Raw genomic sequence first — 23,659 nt, 5'->3', positions numbered from 1 at the left:
AAAACAAAAGACCCAGGATAGCCAAAACAACCCTATACAATAAAAGAACTTCAGGAGGCATCACCATTCCTGACTTTAAGCTCTACTACAGAGCTATAGTTCTGAAAACAGCCTGGTATTGGCATAAAAATAGACAGGTAGACCAATGGAATCGAATTGAAAATCCTGATATTAACCCATACACCTATGAACACATGATTTTCGACAAAACAGCTAAAATTATACAATGGGGCAAGGACAGCACTGCAGATAGACCCATGTCTTTCGCCATGCACAAAACTCAAGTCCAAATGGATCAAAGACCTCAACATCAATCCAGCCACATTGAACCTCTTAGAAGAGAAAGTAGGAGGTACCCTTGAACAAATTGGTATTGGAGACTGCTCCCTGAACATAACTTCAGGGGCACAGACACTGAGAGAAACAATTAATAAATGGAACCTCTTCAAACTTAGAAGCTTCTGTAAGGCAAAGGACACAGTTGACAAGACTAAACAGCAGCCCACGGACTGGGAAAAGATTTTCACCAATCCTATATCCAACAAAGGGCTGATCTCCAAAATATACAAAGAACTCAAGAAACTAGTCAACAAAACACCAAATAACCCTATTAAAAATGGGGTACAGAACTGAAGAAAGAATTCTCAATAGAGGAAATCAAAAGGGCTGAAAGACACTTAAGATAGTGCTCCACATCCTTAGCTATCAGGGAAATGCAAATCAAAACAACTTTGAGAAACCATCTTACTCCTGCCAGAATGGCTAAAATTAGAAACACTAATGATGACTCATGTTGGAGAGGATGTGGAGAAAGTGGAACACTCCTCCACTGCTGGTGGGAGTGCAAACTCATACAGCCATTTTGGAGATCAGTATGGCGGTTCCTCAGGAAAATGGGACGCGGCAATCCCCCTCTTAGGCATATACCCAAAGGATTCACATCCATGCAACAAAGACATCTGTTCAACTATGTTCATAGCAGCATTATTTGTAATAGCAAGAGCCTGGAAGCAACCTAGATGCCCTCAATTGAAGAATGGTTAATGAAGATGTGGCATATCTACACAATGGAATACTACTCTGCAGAAAAAAAATAATGGTATCTTCAAATTCGGAGGCAAGTGGATAACACTTGAAGAAACCATCCTGAATGAGGTAACCCAGTCACAAAAAGAGGAACATAATATGTACTCATTTATATATGGATTTTCGACCTAGATCAAACGATCATAAGCCTATAATTCACACCACCAGAGGAAGTAGGATACAAGGTGTATTCTAAGAGATTCATATAAAGTCCCTCACAGAACTGGGAAGGGACAAGTCCCCCAGAGTTCAGGTGAAGTGGTGGTGGGGGGGACAGGGAATGGAGAGAGAAGTAGGAGAAAATGAGGGGGAGGAAAGGAAAACATGTGGGACCAGGAAGATTGAGCCTGGTTAGGAATAGAAGACAGGAAAGAGAGACAGAGAGAGAGAACATAAAAGAGGGAGCCAATATTGGTTTGAAGATAAAAATGAACACAAAGAAAAATCTAGAGAACTACAAGACTGCTGCCAACTAACAATTTGAGCTTCCATGGAAAGGCTACCATTAATGCTCTTCCCGGAGAGTGAGATCAACAACTAACTTATCCATGGAGCCCTCAACTAATGCCTATTGGAAACAGGAGCAAACACCCATACATAAACACTGAGTCAAAGTAGAACTCAGATGCAGATGGAGAGGACAAGACCATGCGGTAGAAGCACATAGAGACAGCTTTCCTGAACAAGGAGGAGCTAATGGGCCACCAGACTGATAGCTGGGAAGCCAGCATGGTACTGACTCAGGCCTCCCTGAATATGGGTCTCAGCCAGAAGGACTGAGCAGTCTAAGGGACCTTAGACAGTGGAGTCAGGCTGTATCCCTGGTGCACAAAAGGACTTTGCGAACACATCCCCCATGGAGACAGGAGAGAAACCCTTGTTCCTACTTCACATGACCTGTCAGACCTACATGACCCTAACTGGATGGCATTCCCCTACATATCGAATTGGGGTGAGGGGATGGGAGGGTGGTTAGAGTGCCTGTGAGAGGGCAGAGAGGGTAAAAGGGAGAGAAGGAGGGAGGGAGGGAGGAAGGGAGGGAGGGAGAGGGAACTGGGATCAACATGTAAAATAATAAATTAAATTTTAAAAAAATGCTTTGACTCCAAAATTTAAGTTCAAGGACAAGTTACTTGGGAAAAGGATTTCTATTTTTGTTTCCACAGAAAATGAAAAGGTGTGGATTCCTTCCAGACTAATGTGTTTGATTAAGCCAGACCAGAGTACCAGGTGATCCTACATTCCAAACAGCTGGACGAAGCATCCTTATAGACTACAGCCAGGATTTTTGCATCTTCTTAGAATCCCCCATGAATGCGACCCTTACCAGCAGGAAGTAGTTTGGAAACGCCCACATTCCCAAATATTGTCTATAAATGTTTGTTTTCATTTAAATGGACTTGGATATATATATAAGATCTTTTAGATTTCTGTCCCCTTTCTATGCTATTATAACACTGGAATTTTAGAGGGTCAGAATTTTATCATTGTAGACAGAGTTTTAATAAACTGATAGAGCACTGATTATTTACTATTTAGTCACAAGCTGAGGATTTGAAACTCTCTCTGGTTGTCTTCTAAGTATACACTTGAAGGTGTGTTTCATCAGGCTAAAACCGGGTTCTCTAGACATTGGAAAATAATTCATGCCTTTTGACCCAGTGGCATAGCTGTTGCTATGACACCAAGGTGTAAATCTGTCCCAACTGTTTTACAGACACCTGCACATTCCTGGGGACAGAAAGCTGCTACTGTATCAAAGAATCTGGCCTGGTGTGAACTAATATTGAGTCACTGTAAAAAGTGAAGAACTTCATCAATACAACCAGGGCGTATCTCTGTTCTGTTCTTTCTGGAAGTCTTTGCTCTTCCCATGGCTAGCCCCATTCATAGGGCTGGTAGAAATAATCTATTTTTTTCTCCTACCAACTTGCCTTCTTGCTTTCTCCTGGAACAGAATACTGAGGTCTCCAGAGTGTCCTTGGGAAAGGATAACCTGATTCAAGATGTCTCAGGCAGATTCCAGATTTCAGCTCAAGAAAATCCAAAATAGCCCATTCCCAAGGAGCCAAAATGAAAAGCCAGTAATCCAAGGAACTCTCAGAAAACTGACTTCACTGAGATCCAGCCACACCCTAATTTCCCCTTCCCCCTTACTCCCTCCACAATCCACTCCTCTGTTCCTGTTCAGAAAGTGGCAGGCCTCCCATGGGTCTCAACAATCACAGGAAATGTTTTGAGACATCTGGAAGTGCTAGGGCTGGAACCAAAGTCAGAGTTGTTTTTATTTATTCTGTGTCTTTTACATCATGTATCTTGATTCCATTCATTTCCCTGTCCCTTGTGGATTCACAATCTGCCCCTGCCCCTCCCACCAAATAAAACAGAATTTAAGAGAAAAAATTAAAAAGGGGAAAAATTTTATAATCTTGGCATGGAAGCTGCAGCGTGACACAGTGAATCACACTGTAAACTCCTTAGTCCATGTAATTTTTATTGTAAGTGTTCGTCGCAAATTCATTGATCTGGTTCGAGGTCTCTGGTTTCTACTACACTAAGATGCTGGGCCCTCACTACGACTCCTCTTGTATATCCTGTTTTTGTCCTGTGTTGTGGAGATCCTGCACCTATGGGTCTGTTGGTTAGGTCCCTTCATGTGCTCCAGAAAATCATAGATGGGGTGGGTCAAGTCATAACCCTGGGGCCCAGCTGTAGGGAGCCAGCCAGTTCTCCTGCCCTCACTCCCACAGTGAGGTATCCAGCACTGGCCACGCTAATTCACCTATTGCAGCATGCCACCACAAGACAGATGAACAATGGTGACAATTCTCTCATTTTATTTTTTAAAATTTTTAAAATTTAAATTTGAAACACACATGTTTTACCTGTCAGTCCACCCTCCCCTCCTCCCTTGTCCCCACCAACCCTCATCTCATACCCTTTCTTCACCCCAGGAAGGGTGAGGCCTTCCATGTAGAATCTTCAAAGTCTGTCATATTATTTAGAGCAGGGCCTACCTCCTCCCCCCAGTGTGTCCTGCCTGAGAGAATATCCCTCTATGTGAAATGGGCCCCCAAAGTCCATTTGTACACTAGGGATAAATACTGATCCATTACCAGGGGCACCATAGACTGCCCAGTCCTCATAACTAACACCCACGTTCAGGCAGTCTGGGTCGGTCATATGCTGGTTTTCCAGCTATCAGTATCAGACTGGAGTCCATGACCGCCCTCCCATCCCCATTCAGGACAGCTGTTTCTGTGGGTTTCTCCAGCCTGGTCTTGACCCCTTTGCTCATCACTCCTCCCTGTCTGCAACTGGATTCCAGGAATTCAGCTCAGTGTTTAGCTGTGAGTGTCTGCTTCTGCTTCCATCAGCTACTAGATGAAGGCTCCAGGATTTGTGCAACAAAGACATCTGTTTAACTATGTTCATAGCAATATTTGCAATAGCCAGAACTTGGAAGCAACCTAAATGCCCCTCAACTGAAGAATAGAGAAAATGTGGTTCATTTACACAACTGAGCACTATTCAGTGGTAAACAAACAAAACAAAACACAATGAAATGGATAAACTAGAAGAAACCATCCTGAGTGAGGTAACCTAGAGCAGTTTTTAAAGCCTCAAATGCTTTATGTTAAGTTTCAGTCCAGATTACAGGTTTAGTGCTCCTTTGCGTTCTTTGCTATTTCTGAAAATTCTGGAATCCAGAGGTAGCAATCAATATCTTGCTATACCTAGAAACTCTCAAATCTGTCTCTTAAGTCTTTGGTGTAGGGATATGAAGGATGGCAGGAATTCTACTCTAGGGCACGCTCCTTTTGCCTCCCTTTAGCTGTTAGTCAAGCGAAGTAGCTTCTGATACATAAAATTGGGCTTTTTTTTTAGCTGACTGTCTTGAGTCCATGGTTCTCAACTTTCCTAATTTCTCTCTTCCTCTGAGGGAATGTTTTAATGAAATTTGTTTAAAAATAATTATTTGCTGGGCATACAATTTTACTATTTACCAAAGATGAAAACAAATTTGCATACTGATTAAATCTTTTTAAATCAGCTTTTAAATCTTAGCTGAATAATTTGATATTTGATCAATACTTGATTTTACAATAAATTCTGAGAACACCACTTCCCATAAATACATAGTACAAAACAATAAGAAGCATGCTGTCATTTGTTTTTAAAGACAGACTCTCACTGTAGAGGACTGGTTGGTTTGGAATAAGCTATGTTTATCAGGTTGGCCTTGAATTCAGTCATTCATTGTCTCTCCTTCCTGAGTGCTGGATTTAAAAATAATGTGCTTCTTGACCCAACTAAAACAGAGATTTTAAAAAAATCAAATAGTCTAACATAATCCAATCCAATGATACATGCTGAAGAATGATGGTAGATGTTTTAGTTTGCTTCTTGGTTGTTGTAATAAAAACACTAGTCAAAAAAACATGTATGGAAATGGTTTAGTTCATCTTATATTTCTAAGGTCATGATCTATCACTAAAAGAAGTCAGGAAAAGGACTGAAAGAAGGAACCTGGTGGCAGAAACTGAAGCAGAGGCCATGGACGTCCTAGCCAAGCCACTTAGCAGTTTAAAGACACAAACACTCAAAAAAAATGGCTAAAAGATATGCAGTAAAAGAGGTCCAGATGAAAAAAAAACCTGTAAGAAGTTTACAGTATATTTAACAATGGGCCTAGGCTTAAGAAAAGGGTGCAAACAGTTATAAAAATGTTTAAAATAAAGAGAGTGTAAAAGTATTATAAAAGAAAAAAAACCTACTTAAGAAATATACAGGGAATCTGAATCTTGTATGTTACTGTGTTGATTCTGAGTATTTTGGTTGCTGATTAAAAAAAAAAGCTGCTAAGAGACATGGGATTGTTCAAGGGACTGATGTCATAAATCAGTCTAGATATTTTAAGAATGCCTTAACTTCTGAGAGTATTTGCTGAGAAAAAAAATGTTTTCAGTTTAATATCATTTCACATCTATTACTTCAACCCTGTTTCCTTTTATTCTAATTTACCTTGATAAACATACACAAATTTACTACTTTACCTACTGTAATTATACAATGAACATTAAGTATATCTACAACATTGCACAACCATTACTACTGAGTCCAGAATTTTTATTTCAGTCCATACTGAAACTCTTGGACAATTAAACAGTAACTTCCCATTCCATTTTCAACGACTCCCTGGTAATTTCTATTTCCAAAAGCTTCATGTAAGTGGATTCAAACACTATTTGTCCTTGTGCTGGGCTTGATGTAATTTACTTGGCAGTACTATGTATCAGAATCTAATTCCTTTAAACACACACACACACACAGAGCACAGCACATATATAGTATGTTTCCTACTTTATTCATTTATCTGATGATAGAGATTAATTTTTACCTTGATTTCCTAAGCACTGGTATACTGATGCCTTTTAAAATTTTGTGACTTCATATATAATATAGCAATTGCTTTATAAGTAGCTATACTTTAAATTGCTACTAGCAATACATAAATGCTCTAATCCTCACTTTACCTTTTTATTTAAAAATAAAATGTTATTAATATCAACTAATAATTCTCTAAGCAGCATGCAATTCTATCACCATGGAGGCTGAAGCATTTTGAGTTCAAATCAGATTAAGTTATACAGGTGAGACTGAAAAGATTAATGGCTGGTGATACAGTTTAGTTATAGATTACTATGGGGTTGATTTTTAGCATTCTCAAGAAAGGTATCCTAAATGACTATTGTTCATGGGAGATTCTGAAATATAAAGAAGAGGAAAGAAATACTGCCATGTATTCTGATTGTGAGCATTTGTATATGTATACATTCTATCCTACATTTTTCCATATTGGGTCAGTCTCAGGGAACTTTCATAAGATGTGACAGCTTCAGATGTAGAATTAGCCCCAGAGATTTCAACCTACATTATTTACACAGAAAACTGCATGCAAAATCTCTTCTGTAATATGGAAAACCAGGGTTTTGTGGTGATATTTATGATTTCTTAAAGTTTGCCTGAAGATCAGGAAAGCAAAGCAGCGAAGTCACTAGCTCTTACCACTACCTCAGCTGAAAGGGCTGATTCTGGCTCCACCAAACCTCAGACTGTAACTTCCTCAGAACGGCTGGAGAATCCTGAGACTTCAATGTTTTCCTATCCTCAATGTAGATGGAGACTGAATCCCTGATACTGACTACTGAAGGCCTTGCTTTTATACCCCTCTAGTGCTGGGATTAAAGGCATGTGATCCCAGGTGCTGAGATTATCTTTGTGTGAGCTGTTTCTTTTTAGGACTGGATCAATCTTTTGTAGATTTGGGTGGCCTTGGACTCACAGAGATCCATCTACCTCATAAACCTGAGTCCCAAGATTAAAAGTACATACCTCCACCCCCTAGCTTCTGGCGGGATTAAAGGTATGTATCACCACTACCTGAACTCTATAGCTTGAGGCTGGCTTTTTTTTCTGAATCCTTAGTTAAGCTTTAATAATTAATAAATACTGTATCACTATAATTCCCCTTTTTCGTCTAACACTAAAAGAAAAAAACTGGCACCCAATATTCAAGTTAAAATTGACGAAAAAGCTTCTTTGAAGCCAAGGGCCCAGGTCTAACCTGAACTGCAGGCAGGAATCCTGCCTGAGTCCCTGCCCAACCAGCTAGGTTTCTTCCTCAAATCTTATGAGGAAGTGTGGAATTTTTTGGTTGTAGCTTTTCTAAACAGTCTTCAGCTACCACCCAAATTCGGGAGGCTTTTGGGCTTTTCCTAGAGCACCTCTCCTTGGGCTGATATTCTCAGCTCATAGCCATAAGCTAGTTCTCCAATTCAGATGTGCTATACCTCACAGCTCACTGACACTGTCAGCGGATTTGGTATGTTAATTGGAAATTCTTAAAGGAAGAGATTAGTTTAATAAAGAGAAATGTTCCCACAACAAAACAATGGAAAACACTATTAAAATGGAGAAAACTAGATCTGTGTATAATGTGTGTATAATGAATGGTTTAAAATGGTAAAAGTAAATGAATTGATAATCAATCAGGATTGACATACTGTTAATTATCATTTTGATAATCTTTGTTGTTGTATTGATAATTCTTGGCTTATCTTTAAAAAAAACTTGGTTGATATGAATGCTAAAATGTAGGCCTTAGGGGAAAAAAAGACTTACTAAAAACAGAATATATAGATATTCAAATCCAGACTGAGAATTACATAGAAAACCAAATTCAACATTACATTTTCAGGTTAAAAATAAAGGAACACTCTAAGGTCATAAGAGAACCACCGTTAATATACCCAGGAACTGTACAGGATGTACCATATGAAGGAGATCGAATAAGAGCTACTTGGAAGCCTGTGAAATGTTAGATTTAGGGAAATTCAAGGAAGCTGTAGTCTCATATAGTATCCATTCACCATTTGTGAAGCATATGATAAACAAATGGTCTCTTTGAAATAGGGTTATCTCTATAGATTCGGTAGATTTGATTAAAGCTGTCCTAGAGCCTGGACCACAATTACAGAGGACTTCCTACTTCAGAGAAAAGGTTAAGACTATTTAACAAAAGGTTTATTAAGACCTGACTGAGGAGTTCCAGCAGGCTAGATCCTTGACCCCCCTTGCAGGGCCTCGGCCAGGCCCAGGCTAGATCTGCCTATCAGATTAAGGAGCATCCTGAGTCCCACCCTTCCACATCTTGGACCCCAACTGTTAGTCTTCTGCTGGAGCCTGATGTTTGACCCCCATTGCTGAGCCTCTGCCTGTGGAGAGACCTAGAGAGATTGGCCCACCCAGAGCTACAGACATCGAACATCTGACTCACCTTAGCCCACCAGGGAAGTACCATAAAAGGAGGGAGAGACCCCAACAACACATACTGGAAGAAGCAATGGGAAGATGGCAATACAAGAAAACACCTCACAACAGAAAGGCAAGCATAATACCACCAGAATCTTGGGAATCTACACCAACTAGATCTGAACACAACAAAGCAGATGAAACAGAAGGGAATGACTTAAAAATTATCGACATAAAAATGATAGAGGCCCTCAAAGAAAATGTGAGAAAATCCCTTAAAGAAATGGAGGAAAAAATTGGAAGAAATGAACAAATTTCTTAAAGAAAGTACAGAGAGCCAAGAAAGAACAATTAAACAGGTGAAGGAAACAGTTCAAGACTTGAAAACTGAAATAGAGACAATAAACACAAACTGAAGGAATGCTGGAAATAGAAAAACTGTGCAAACTATCAGGAACTATAGACGTAAACATAACCAACAGAATTCAAGAAATGGAAGAGAGACTCTCAGGCGCTGAAGGAAAACTAGAAGAAATAGATTCACTGAGCAAAGAAAACTGTAAATCCAATAAATCCTTACACAAAACATCCAGGAAATGTGGGACACCGTGAAAAGGCCAAACCTAAGAATAATAGGCATAGAGGAATGTGAGAAAGCACAGCTCAAAGTTGCCAAAAACATATTCAGCAAAATCATTGAAGAAAACGTTCCCAATCTGAAGAATGACATGCCCATGAAAGTACAAGAAGCATACCAAACACCAAATAGAATGGACCAATAAAAAAAAAAGACCCGTCAACATATAATAATCAAAACACCTAGCATACAGAATAAAGAAAGAATATTAAGAGCAGCGAAGGAAAAAGGACAGGTAACATATAAAGGCAGACCTATCAAAATTACACCTGACTTCTCCAGGGAAACCCTCAAGGCCAGAAGGTCCTGGATAGATGTTCTGCAAGTATTAAGAGTCCACGGATGCCAGCTTAGGCTACTATACCCAGCAAAACTCTCAATCACTATAGATGGAGAGAACAAGATATTTAATGAAAAGGCCAGATTTTCACAATACATATCTATAAATACAGCCCTACAGAAAGTTTTGGAAGGAAAACTCCAACCAAAGGAAGTTAACTACACTCACAAAGACATAGGCCACCAGAAACCAAGGGTAAAGCAGGACAAATATATCCACAATACCACTGGCAACAACAAATCTAATACAAACAAGCATTAAAAATAAATGGTCCTTATTCTCCCTGAACATTAATGGTCTTAACTCACCTATAAAAAGACACAGGCTAACAGAATGGATATGAAGACAGAAGCCATCCTTCTGCTGCATACAAGAAGCACATCTAAGCTTCAAAGATACACATTATCTCAGGGTAAAGGGCTGGGAAAAGATCTTCCAATAAAATGGACCCAAGAAGCAAGCAGGTGTGGCTATCCTAATATCTAACAAGTTAGACTTCAAACCAAAATTAATCAAAAGAGATGAAGACGCTCATTTCATATTCATCACAGGAGAAATCCATCAACACATAGTCTGAACATCTATGCCCCAAATAATAAGGCACTGACATTAGTAAAAGAAATACTACTAAAACTCAAACCTCACATAAAACCTCATACACTTATAGTGGGAGACTTTAACATAGCACTCTCACCACTAGACAGGACCACAAATCAGAAACTCAACAAAGAAATAAAAGAACTAACAGAAGTTATGTCTCAACTGGGGTTAATAGACATCTATAGAACATTCCATCCAAACACAAAAGAATATACCTTCTTCTCTGCTCCACATGGAACCTTCTCTAAAATCAACCACATACTAGGTGGCATAACAAACCTTAACAGATTCAAAAGAACTGGGATAGTCCCATGCATCTTATCAGACCACCATGCTTTAAAATTGGAATTCTACAACAACACAGATCATAGAAAACCTACAAACTCATGAAACTGAACAATGTGCAATTGCACCACACCTGGGTCAAAGAAGAAATAAAGAAATTATGAGGACACAACATAACCGAACTTATGGGATACCTTGAAGCAGTATTTCGAGGGAAGTTCATTGCACTAAGTGCCCATATGAAGAAAACAGAGGATAGTCACATTAGAGAATTATCAATACAACTGAAAGCCTTAGGAAAAAAGGGGCAAACTTACTCTGGAGGAGTAGATGCCAGGAAATAATCAATTTGAATGCTGAAAACAATAAAATAGAAACAAACAATACAATACGAAAAAAAAAAATCAATGCAACAAAGAGATGGGTTTTTTTTGAGAAAATCAACAAGGTAGACAAACCTTTATCCAAACTAACAAAAAAACAGAGAGAGAGAGAGAACATGCAAATTATCAAAATCAGAAACAAAAAAGTGGACATAACAATGGACACAGAGGAAATCCAGACAACCTTCAGGTCATGCTTTGAAAAATCTGTACTCCACAAAATTTGAAAATTCAAAGGAAATGAACACATTTCTGGGTTACTTACACTTACCAAAATTAAATCAAGAACAGACAAACAACTTAAATAGACCTTTAACCCCCAATGAAATAGAAATAGTTATTGCAAGACTCCAAACCAAAAGAAGACCAGGGCCAGATGGCTTCAGTGCATAATTCTACCAGAAATTATGAGGCTACAATCACCTTGGTCCCCGAGCCTCACACAGACACAACTAAGAAAAAAAAAAAAAAAAAAACACTACAGACCAATATCCCTGATGAACATCAATGCAAAACTACTCAATAAAATTCTAGCATACCCGAATCCAAGTATATATTAGAGAAATCATCCATCATGACCAAGTAGGCTTCATCCCTGGGTTGCAGGGATGGTTTAACACATGAAATCTATCAACATGATCCACCATATAAACAAATTGAAAAAGAAAAACCATATGATTATCTCCCTAGCTGCTGAAAAAGCCTTCAACAACATTCAACACCATTTCATGATAAAGGTCTTGGAGAGATCAGGGATAACAGGAACATACCGAAACATAATAAAAGCAATATACAATAAACCAACAGCCAGCATCAAACTGAATGGAGAGAAGTTTAAGGTGATTCCTCTAAAATCAGGAAGAAGACAAGGCTGTCCTGTCTCTCCATATCTCTTCAATAATTTACTTGAAGTTCTAGCTAAAGATGTAAGACAACAAAAGGAGATCAAGGGGATCCAAATGGGAAAGGAAGAAGTCAAATTGTCGCTATTTGCAGATGATATGATAGTGTACATAAGCCCCCACCCCCCAAAAAAAAAAACTCTACCAGGGAACTCCTATAGCTGATGAACCCCTTCAGCAAACTAGCAGGATACAAGATAAACTCAAAAAAATCAGTAGCCCTACTTTATTCAGACAACAAAGAGGCTGCGAAGGAAATCAGAGAAACATCACCCTTTACAATAGCCACAAGCAACTTAAAGTATCTTGCTGTAACACTTACCAAACAAGTGAAGGACCTATATAATAAGAACTTTGTGTCTTTAAAGAAAGAAATTAAAGATACCAGAAAATGGAAAGATCTCTCATGCTCTTGGATAGGTAGGATAAATATAGTAAAAATGGCAATCTTGCCAAAAGCAATCTACAGATTCAATGCAATCCCCATTAAAATCTCACCACAATTCGTCACTGACCTTGAAAAGACAATAATCAACTTTATATGGAAAAACAAAAGACCCAGGACAGCCAAAACAACCCTGTACAATAAAAGAACTTCAGGAGGCATCACCATCCCTGACTTTAAGCTCTACTACAGAGCTATAGTTCTGAAAACAGCCTGGTATTGGCACAAAAATAGGCAGGTAGACCAATGGAATCAAATAAAAAATCCTGATATTAACCCAGAAACCTATGAACACCTGATTTTTGACAAAACAGCTAAAAGAATACAATGGGGGTGGGAATCATCTTCAACAACTGGTGCTGGCTGCAGATAGACCCGTGTGTATATCCATGCACAAAACTCAAGTCCAAATGGATCAAAGACCTCAACACAAATCCAGCCACACTGAACCTCTCAGAAGAAAAAGTATGAGGTACCCTTGAACAAATTGGTATAGGAGACCGCTTCCTGAACACAACTCTAGTAGCACAGACTCTGAGATCAACAATTAATAAATGGGGTCTCCTCAAACTTAGAAGCTTCTGTGAGGCAATGGACACAGTGGACAAGACCAAACGGCAGCCCACAGACTGGGAAAAGATTTCCACCAATCCTACATCTGACAAAGGGCTGATCTCCAAAACATACAAAGAACTCAAGAAACTAGCCAACAAAACACAAAATGACCCTATTAAATATGGGATAAAGAATTGAAGAAAGAGTTCTCAATAGAGGAAATCAAAAAGGCTGAAAGACACTTAAGAAAGTTCTCCACACCCTTAGCTATAAGGGAAATGCAAATCAAAACAACTTTGAGATACCATCTTACTCCTGCCAGCATGGCTAAAATTAGAAACACCAAAGACAACTCATAGTGGAAAGATGTGGAGAAAGTGGAACACTTCTGCACTGCTGGTGGGAGTGCAAACTCATACAGCCATTTTGAAGATTAGTATGGCAGTTCCTCAGGAATATGTGAATAGTTTACCACAGGACCTGGCAATCCCCCTCTTAGGCATATACCCAAATGATCCCCATCCATGCAACAAAGACGTGTGCTCAACTATGTTCATAGCTCAACTATGTTCATAGCAGCATTATTTGTAATAGCAAGAACCTGGAAGCAACCTAGATGCCCCTCAACTGAAGAATGGATAAAGAAGATGTGGCACATTGACACAATGGAATACTACTCTGCAGAAAAAGATAATGGAATCTTGAAATTTGCAGGCAAGTGAATGGAACTTGAAGAAACCATCCTGAATGAGGTACGGCAGTCACAAAAAGAGGAAAATGGTATGTACTCGCTCATATATGGACTCTAGACCTATAGCAAATGATCACCAGCCTATAATTCACATTACCACGGTAACTAGGATGCATGGTGTACTCTAAGAGATTCATATAAGGTCCCTTACAAAAGGGGAAGGGTCAAGTCCCCTAGAGCACATGGGAAGTGTGAGGGAGTGAATGGAGAGAGAACTAGAAGAGAAGGGGAGTAGAGGAAAGCATGTGTGACTAGGAAGATTGAGTCAGGGTAGGAATAGAAGACAGAGAACATAAAAGAGGGAGCCATTATTGGTTTGAAGAGAAAACTGAACCTAAAGAAAGTTCTAGAGACCTACAAGACTGACTCCAACTAACAATTTGAGCAACTGTGGAAAGGCTACCATAAATGCCTTTCCCTGATAGCAAGATCAACAACTAACTTATCTACCATGATGGAGCCCTCATCTAGTACCTGTTGGAAACAGAAACAAACACCCATAACTACATACTGAGTCAAACTAGAATCTAGATGCAGAGGGAGAGAATAAGACCAGGTTGCATAAACACAGAGACAGCTACCCTGAACAAAGAGGAGCTAATGGGTCCCCCCAGACTGATAGCTGGGAATCCAGCATGGGACTGACTCAGACCCCCTGAATATGGGTCTCAGCTAGAAGGAATGAGCAGTCTAAGGGACCTCAGACAATGGAGCCAGGCTGTATTCCCGGTGCACAAAAGGACCTTGCAGATACCCATGGAGGGACACTCTCTTAACCTAGAGACAGGAGAGAAGTCCTAGTCCCTACTTCAAATGACTTATTTATATGACCCCAACTGGATGGTATAGCCCTACATGTGGAATGGTGTTGGGGGATCGGAGGGGAGGTGGTCAGGGTGCATGTGAGGGCGGAGAGTGGGTAAGAGGAAGAGGGAAGTAGGATTGACATGTAAAATAAAAAGAAATAGTAAAGTAAATAAAATAGTAATATTGAACAAAAGGCTAAAGCTAGAGGTATAAATATCTCCCAAGATCAAATTTTTGTAGAAGGAGATTGTTACTTTAGAAAGGCCAAGACAATATGATGATCATCTCTTGGGTTTATGCCATACAGCAGCATTGAATGCTTGGGACAGAACTGGAGAAGCAGGAAAGAAAATTGAATAACTTACAAAAGTCATACAGGGCCCAAAGGAAGCATTCATGGACTTCTTACAAAGACTGCTATTAGCAGACTATAGAATGATATCAGACATAGAAGCTAGAAAAATAATTGAAACAATGGCTTTTGAAAATGCTAATGCACAATGCAAAGGATGATTAGGTTTTAAAAAGCAAAAGCATGGCCATGATTATATATAGATAGGAGAGGTGATTTCACGAGGTTTAAAGTAAAATACAAATGTCAAATGTTTTAATTGTGGTAGACAAGGTCACTTGAAAAGGGATTGTAAACAGGGTCCTTCTAGAAACAATTCTTTTTATAAAGATAATCCAAGCTCAGCACCTCTCCCTTCTGTATTATGCAAAAGGTGGGGCAAAGGCAGGTATTGGACAAAAGAATGTAGGTCAAAAAAGATTTTCAAGCAATTCTTTGCAGCCAGGACATGCCTTGAAGAACCACTTGAAAGCCCCTATGCCAAAACAAGTTCATTTGTTTCCTGCCACTGTGGATGAAACTACTTCTCAGACAATTACATAACCTAATGCCTATTTAGAGAAAACATACTGTTCTGGATGACAAAAGAGCTTTAGAAGCTAAAACAAAAAATTCCAGAGAAACCATGAATCAAAACTGATAAAGACTTGATTAGGAAACTCCCCAAAGTTAGGATTGAGGAAGAGTTTTGTTTCTGTCTTTAGGAAAATATAAACAAACACCTTGAGGAATTTAAGACCTTTGGACAAGTAAGTATCCAAAGAAGGGAAGGGAGAACTATCCAGAAAAAAAAAAAAATTACCAAGAAAGGAAATAATCTGACCCAACATGAGCTCTGAACTCTCCAAAAAGCAGACAGAATCCAAACTAAGAGGAGGTCATCAATGCCTTTAATCCACCACTTGGGAGGCAGAGGCAAGCAGATCCGAGTTTGAAGCCAGACATATTGGGGTGTCTGTGATTACAGTCTGAAATTTGGAGGAACCAGGATCGCCTTTCAGCCTGAGGTAACAGTAAAAGCTAGTGAGCAGCTACTTTGCTTTTCTGATCTTCAGTTTGAGGTTTAAAAGGCAACATCCGCCTCTGGGTTTTGCTCTTTATGTATATTACTAAGTAGTCTCAAAATCCCCCTTTTCAAGACTAACAAGCCCACATATTAATACACTGTGGAAAAGGTAAGTAAAATAAAATCTCAGGCCTAGGTGTTACTTGCTGCAGTTGTTTAAGTTTATTATATTCTTTAAATCCGAAGATTATAAGACATAGTATTATAAACACCTGAGGACCGTTCAACTGGACATAGCATCTTCATACAAACAATTTGCAAGAAGAACAAGTTTAAGTAAGATGTTGTATCAGAAATGACATAGGTGAAGTAATCTTTTATACATTTGCACTGTTATATAAAACACATTTGGTATTCGAAAGAGAAAATGTACATTCTTGTCCTGGTAAAAATTTTGTTGACATTTAGAACAAATGGCTAATACATGTATAACTGATTTACAGCTTATATGCATTATACCACTATATAAAGTAATTGCATGCAGAACCATTTTCCTTTGAAAGCTCTCATTTATAAAAATGAAGCCCCAATGCCAGAATTAATTTATCTTTTAAAATGTAGTAGAGTTGATGGCTCAGAACTAAGTAAATTAATTAGAAGTATTGCATAGGATAAAGGGCTTCCCTGTGTGGGAGCCAATCTATGTAGAGTTTCTTATCACCCGAATAACAAGCTGAGAGGTACTGGTGATAGTAAAATGATGTGCATATTTTTAATGGAATAAACATCTATAAATAGTTATTACCTCTGTGGCAGTGTAAAGTGCCATAATAAGTGAAAAGATCACTTGTATATTCTCACAGATATAGAATAGTATATAAATATGCTAAAGTATCTGTATAAGAATATACACAAAATAAACACATTTTTAAAATCGACACAAATATCTTAGAGATGTCAAAATTGAATGTTTAATGTTTGAGCATAGAAAAATTATAGAAAATTGTAAAATTGGTATAAAGTTTATCCAATCCTTCCAAATAACTCCGGTAGAATAAACATCTCCTGCACAAAATTATTCACTTTAATCTATCATACAGTTTAAAAATATCAAAGACTAGTAAGAACACTTTAAGCAAGCTTATAGACTTGCAGTTTCCCCTTTTTGTGAACAAATACACCACCTAGGGCACCAACAGAAAGGAAAATAACTTATATGGCTCTTCCCTTTCTAGTAGTAGTATATCATGAACAGAACACTGTAAAATCAGACATAAAATAATTGGGAAGGAGATGAGAGCTTAAGTGCATCTTTAAATTCTCTTTTGAGGAAAAATTCTCATGCTTTTATATTAGAGGTTAAGCTGGTATTGTCCCCATTGGGGTTTAACTATTTGGTTCTAAATATAAAGATTAATCCAAATAAAAAGTTTTCCTCTGTTTGCTACATGAAGTACACTTGTAAACACAATAAAAATAAAGATATAAATAATAAATTGCCAGTTATAAGTATGCTAATAAAACATATTCAATGGTGTTTGAGGATAAGAGTATAGTATCAATGTAATTGTACTACAATTTTGATAAAACATTTTATAAAAACCTTTAATAAAATAAAAACAGATGAGAAGGAAATTTAAAGTAAAATGTTTTCAGTATACCCGAGAACTGTCTATAATCTAAATTTGCACATTTTCAATTATATTTTACTTCTTTTAGTTTTTCAATGTAGTAACATAGTTTTAATGCTGGTCCTAGTTTCAGCCCCATATACTTCATCATCAGCTCACTCTTCAGTAGTAGCAGAGCTTTTCCATCAATTTCCTACAGAGAAAAGAAAATTATAGTAAGAATCCTTCCATAGTTTATTTACATATAAGAATGTAGAAAATAAAGTACTGTCCATTATATATATGTGTGTATATATATTCTCTCAATTTATTTTTATGAAAACTAATGAAATTTGATTTGTACAATGGAACATCATTTGATTATTTATAAATTTAATCTAAATTTTAAGAAAAATGTTTAACCCTGTATTTCCAATAAATGTTCTAAGTATCAAAGCATCTGACTTCACTGTGTATTAAACAAAATACTACCACATATTTATGACAAATAATTAAAGACCGTGAAGAGTAGAAATAAATTTCATAGGTTCTTAACCTTCTGAGAAGGGAAAGGAGTATGTCAGAATCAATGAAAACTGTAAACGTCTTCATTTTGAAAGCTAATCAGCTGTCTGAAGCTAGTTAGGTGCTGAAACAAATACTGATTTACTTAAAATATTGAAGAGGGCTGGGGCTAGGAAGGATTGCTCAGTCAGTAAAGCACTTGCATTGAAAACATGAAGATAGGAGTTGGATCTCCAGAATACATGTAAAAATGCCAGACATGATGGCATGTACTTAATCCCAGCACTGAAGAGGTAAAGACATTCAATCCCTGAGGTGCACTAGCCAATCAGTGTAACACAGTTGATGAGCCCCCAGATCGCAATGAGAGACCCTGTCTCAAAGGAGATTGTATAGCCTTACAGAAGATGAATCCTGAGATTGCTCTCTGGCCTCCATAGACATACAGACATGTGCATTTACACCTGCACACACATGTGGGTGCACGCGCGACACACACACACACACACACACACACACACACACACACAATAGTGTACACCAGACATTAAATAATTTTATGTTAGAAAATATTGTGAACACATTGCTTAACAGTCACAAGGAATCCTTTTAAAATTCTTTATTATTTTAATTGCACAATTCATGTTATAGAAGCCTATTATTTGGTATTTAAATCATAATGGAGTTGCTGGTTTCACTGGGTATCACGAGAAGGCCACCCTGGTATATGCTGTAGGTCAACCCCTCCTACTCGTGGTCCTAGAGTAGAACAGGGAGCAGGTTGGGGGAGGGTTATTATATTTGTCTTTACATTAAGGGGGTGGTCTGTATGAGAGTGGCAATCCTGTAATACCATCTCTTGAAAACTTGAAGTTGTTTAATGTACTAAATACTTGGATACCCATTAAAGAACAGGCAATTAACCTACCATTTAAGATCTGAATGCGGGGCAAAGTAATCTTTCTCAAAAATGAAAAAGATCAGTTGATAGGGTTCCCCCACCATCCATACAACTCAGTATCAAACTGAAAGGCCTGCACAGAGGTCATTCAAAGGCATTAGGGCAGCAGGAAAACCGGATCAAAAGATACGTTACATGTTGCCTGAAGAGGTCGGCGAGGGGGCCTGATATGTGAGGATCTGTATGTTTCATAAACTGTATCACTTCATCCACAGACCAGGTTGAAGGGTCCTTACAGAAGCCTTGTTTCAGGACACTGGGGTCTGGTACAGCTATATAACTTGAAGCTTCAATGGGAGGGGAAAAAAAACAAATCATACTTGACCTGATCATAATCCTGAAAGAAGAGATATTAGGTAGAAAGTAATGGTCTCACTCCTGAAACCTTCTCTTAAGTACCAAAGTAAGGACTCAGGATTCCAACTGTAAAACCTCATGAGAGCCTGAATGAAGGTCTGAGTAGTGATGCGTAAGAGTGTGTCAATGGACATCTCCCAAAGAGTAGGATCAGCTTTACTTTAGATGGCACCTAAAAGCTTTGATGTTCATGAAACACATGTAGCAATCCAAGGCTTCTTAGGTCACAAGTAAGCACAGGAAAGGGTGATACTTAGATTAAATTGGGATAACCAGAGTTAACTCAGTATTGTTTTCTTCGAACGGATCCAACAAACTTCTCACAAATTATTCTTTAATGACTTTTTCTTCTAAATTGACTTTATTTTGTTAAATATGATGGAATTCTCAACTTTACAAGTTTATAATTCCCCACATTTGCTCAATTTTAATTAAATGTATTTCAATAACCATATTATGTTTGAGAAGAGGATTAGATATTTGAACTATTTTCCTCAACTTTTCAGTATGGACACTTTTAGCACCACTTTTGTACTTTAGAGTCTCATCTCTAGCTTAAATGTTAACCTCAGTTTTAAAGAAAACAAAATTACTTCCTGCTTAGCTAGGTCATAGCTTTAGTATTCTTATTTGATACCACTTTTATGCTTCACTATATAGCAATTGTTGTTTCGATTGGATGTTTAATAAAGAAGAAATAAAACAAAACACAACTAATGTATTCATCTATAGGTTCAGGTTAGAAGTGCTGGGGAAATTTCTTTGTGTTCAAATACTCATTAACTCAAAGAGAATGTTCAACTTTGTACTTTTAGTGTGTGATGGTAATTTAAAAAGGTTTTGAACTTTGCTAGGAAAATCTATTTATATTTCTAGGTATGAACTTTTCAGAGGTATATAATTTTGTTCCTATCATCTGGGTCAAGGCAAATTTATGAGTGCTTTGAGTATTTACCCCAAGAAGTGTATTGAAAAGTGTTTACAATTATAATGGTTTTCTGTGTATAGCTCTATTTTTTTTCTTTCCAAAAACCACAACTGTAATGTGAAATAAGTTCTTTACTAAAATATATTCTAGCCTTAACTTATCATAAAAATAAATAAACTTTTAATGGACTTCCATAAATTCAGGTTGATATTTAGTGAACATACTTAGAATTAACATTTAATATTAGTTCTTATGGAATAAATATTCTTTTTAGACATCTGGTAAACAATATCATTTAAAAACAGAAATAATCACTACAGCAGATGGGGTAGAACTGAAGGGTCAACATTTCAAGTGCCAAAAATGTGTATAGTGAAGTTGTTCATAGATAACATTCATGATTAAAAACAAACAATGAGGTCTTATTTTCAACATTCTTCCCTATTCAACTCAGTCTAGAGAAAACGGCCAGACAGAATATTTATTCCCTCCTTCACTCTTCTGCGTTCTTAACCTTTGAAAGAGTAAATAGTAGTAGCAGGAAAGGCTATGTGAGTTTTTTACAGAAATAAGATGCCATCCTTTTTTGGCAGATCTAAGAGAATGACAGAGGATGTGATGATTAGGGAAATGGTGTAGCTATGGAAACAGGATTCCAGAAACCTGATCCATGTGCCACACAAGGCTGTTACAAGGAAAGGTTTCAACAGATATGACAAAACATCAGAAACAAGGAGAAGGAAATGTGCCTCCTTTGCCTTAAGAGTTTTGAGAGGTTTTAATAGTCCTCCCAGTACATCAGAAATTGTTTAGACTTGCTTGAAAACTGTTAATCTGAGAAGTCTCAAATCAAATGTGGTGGATAATCCAAAACTCCAGAGACATTCTGTGATGCCCAGAGGACATGAATAGCCACAACTGTACTATTCCTGGCAATGTGAAAGAGAGAATCTGACCTTTCTAATTTTGGCATTTTAAGAGCTACTCTGGGGGTATGGTCAAGCATGGAATCCTCAAGGAAAAAAGATAACACATTGACTGAGAAACACTGTTCTTGAATATACCTTCATTTTTCTTCTTCCATTGGAATTTAATGTGCTTATAAATCGTCGAGGTAGATGACTTTTTCATAACTATAGATGTACTTGAGGTATTTGACACAATTTCAGAAACATTCTCGGAGACTGAAGTATGTGCAGGATACAAAGAATCACCTACTGATGAATTCTCAGAAGTTTCAGGAAAACTTTTCATTTTAGACATGCCATGTCCCACAGGAGAAAATACTACAGGGGGAAAAAGAGATTATCTTCAACAGCTCAAATAATATTAGAAAGCTGTCTTACTTTCCACTGCCGTGACAAAACACCATGACAAAGTTTTTAAAAAAAAAAAGCATTTAATTTGAGAGCTCATGGATCCAGAGGGTTAGAGTACATGACCATCAAGGTGGAGAGCATGGGAATAGGCAGGAAGGCATGGTGCTGGAGCACTAGCTGATGAGAGCCGACATCTGACCCATGAGCGACAGACAGATAGACAGATAGACAGACAGACAGACAGACAGACACACACACACAGAGAGCAGGAGCGAGCGCACTAACTGGAATTGGCATGGACTTTTATAATCTCAATGCTCTCCCTCAATGACATATCTTCTCCAACAAGGCCATACCTCCTAATCCTTTTCAAACAGTTCAGCAACTGGGAACAAAATATATTCAACTTTATGAGCCTATGGGTGCCATTCTCATTTACCACATTCCACTCCATGGTCCCCATAGGCTTGTAGCTGTATCAAAATGCAAAATGTATTTAGTCCAACTTCAAAAGTCCCCATAGTCTTTCAATATTGAAACTGTTTAAAAGTCCAAAGTCTCTTTTGAGATTTGAGGCAATTATTTGTAAAATCAAAGGTAAATTATATACACCCAACATGTAATGGCAAAGAATGCACATTGCCATTCCAAAAATGAGGAATGGGCATAGTGTTGAAAATACTGGACCAAAGCAAGACTGAAACCTAGCAGGGAGTATTCCAAATCCTGTAGTTTTATGTCGGATGTCAAAGGGCTTAAATGGTTCTGTCCTTCCAGCTTTGCTGACTGCAACACATTTCTCTCTCTTGAACTGGTTCCACTCACTGTATGCAGCTCTCCTTGGCAGGTATCCTACAGCTCTGTCATCTCCAACATCCTGGGGTCTCCAATACAATCCAGGTTTCACTTTTACAGCTTCATGCAATGGCCTCCGTGGGCCTCCATTCAAAGACTTCCCTGTCACATTCCTGGCCTCAGCAGCTTTCCTTAATGCTGTAGGCAGATTCTACAACCCATTTACTCTTGTATCCTTCTTGAGTCTAAGAACAGACTGAGGGCTGAAGCTGCCAAATTCTGCTGCTGGCTTGGGATTGAACCTGGCCCCCTCCATGAAATATTTACATAAACTTTTATATGTTCTTGCTCTTTAGGAACAAATAACACCTTAGAACATTTTACAAGTTGCAGAATTAGCTGGGTGGGATCTTGCCACCATTTCCTTTATTCCATTTTTCCTTATCTCCTTTAGCACAAACCAAGGCTCCAACATAAAATTTTCTGTTGATCTTTTTTTTTCCTTAAACTATGTATTTTGTATTTCTTGTAGCCCTGCTTGTTCTTTTTCATTGAAGATCAGCATAAGAGTGATCACTAATAATCACATGACAGAGTCAATATTTGGCTGTCTTGAAATTTCTTCTGCAAATGAAATTAATCCAAAACTCTTCAATTTAGCATCCTGAAGACAAAAGCAGCCATATTCTTGTGCAAAGTATCACCAGAACAGCCTCTAGCCAAGCTGCTAATATTGTTGTCTGAAATCTCTTGAACTTATGCAACATATTACCAGAACTGCCTCTAGCCAAGTTGCTAATATTGTTCCCATCTAAAATCTCTTGAGCTGGTTCACATCACTCTCAGCTCTATTTCCCCTAAGCTACTAATATGATGGCCCATTAAGTTCTATTTATAGCATTCATGTATGTTCTTAGTTCAAAAAATCCTAAGTCTTCCATATCCTTCCCCAATCCCCCCAAAATATAGCATGATCAGTCCTGTTACAACAATATCCCACTCCCTGGTACCATGATCTGTCTCAGTGACTTTTCTACTGCCCTGACAAAATGCCATGACCAAGGAAGCTTACAAAAGAGAGCATTTAATTTGGGGGCTCACAGTTATAGAGAGTTAGAGTTCATAACCATTATGGTGGGGAGCATGGCAACAGGCAAGCAGGCATGGAATTTGAGCAATAGCTGAAAGCATATATCTTGG

At 38.1% G+C, this 23,659-nt stretch overlaps 1 protein-coding gene across 1 annotated transcript in view; it reads right to left on the bottom strand.

Moving 5' to 3' along the window:
• Positions 1-16,175: 16,175 nt before the first annotated feature.
• Positions 16,176-23,659, bottom strand: part of LOC127218432 (sex comb on midleg-like protein 2) — a 66,290-nt gene continuing 58,806 nt past the window's right edge. Inside the window, exon 24 of the mRNA XM_051179448.1 lies at positions 16,176-17,788. Coding sequence (XP_051035405.1) covers positions 17,781-17,788 — 8 coding nt within the window. The 3' untranslated portion in view covers positions 16,176-17,780. The remainder of the gene's footprint in view (positions 17,789-23,659) is intronic.

This window comes from Phodopus roborovskii, unplaced genomic scaffold (genome assembly GCF_943737965.1).
Source record: "Phodopus roborovskii unplaced genomic scaffold, PHOROB, whole genome shotgun sequence".
Lineage (NCBI taxonomy): Eukaryota > Metazoa > Chordata > Mammalia > Rodentia > Cricetidae > Phodopus > Phodopus roborovskii.
The sequence above is the reverse complement of the archived record's forward strand: the minus strand, read 5'-3'. Positions and strand labels throughout refer to the sequence as shown.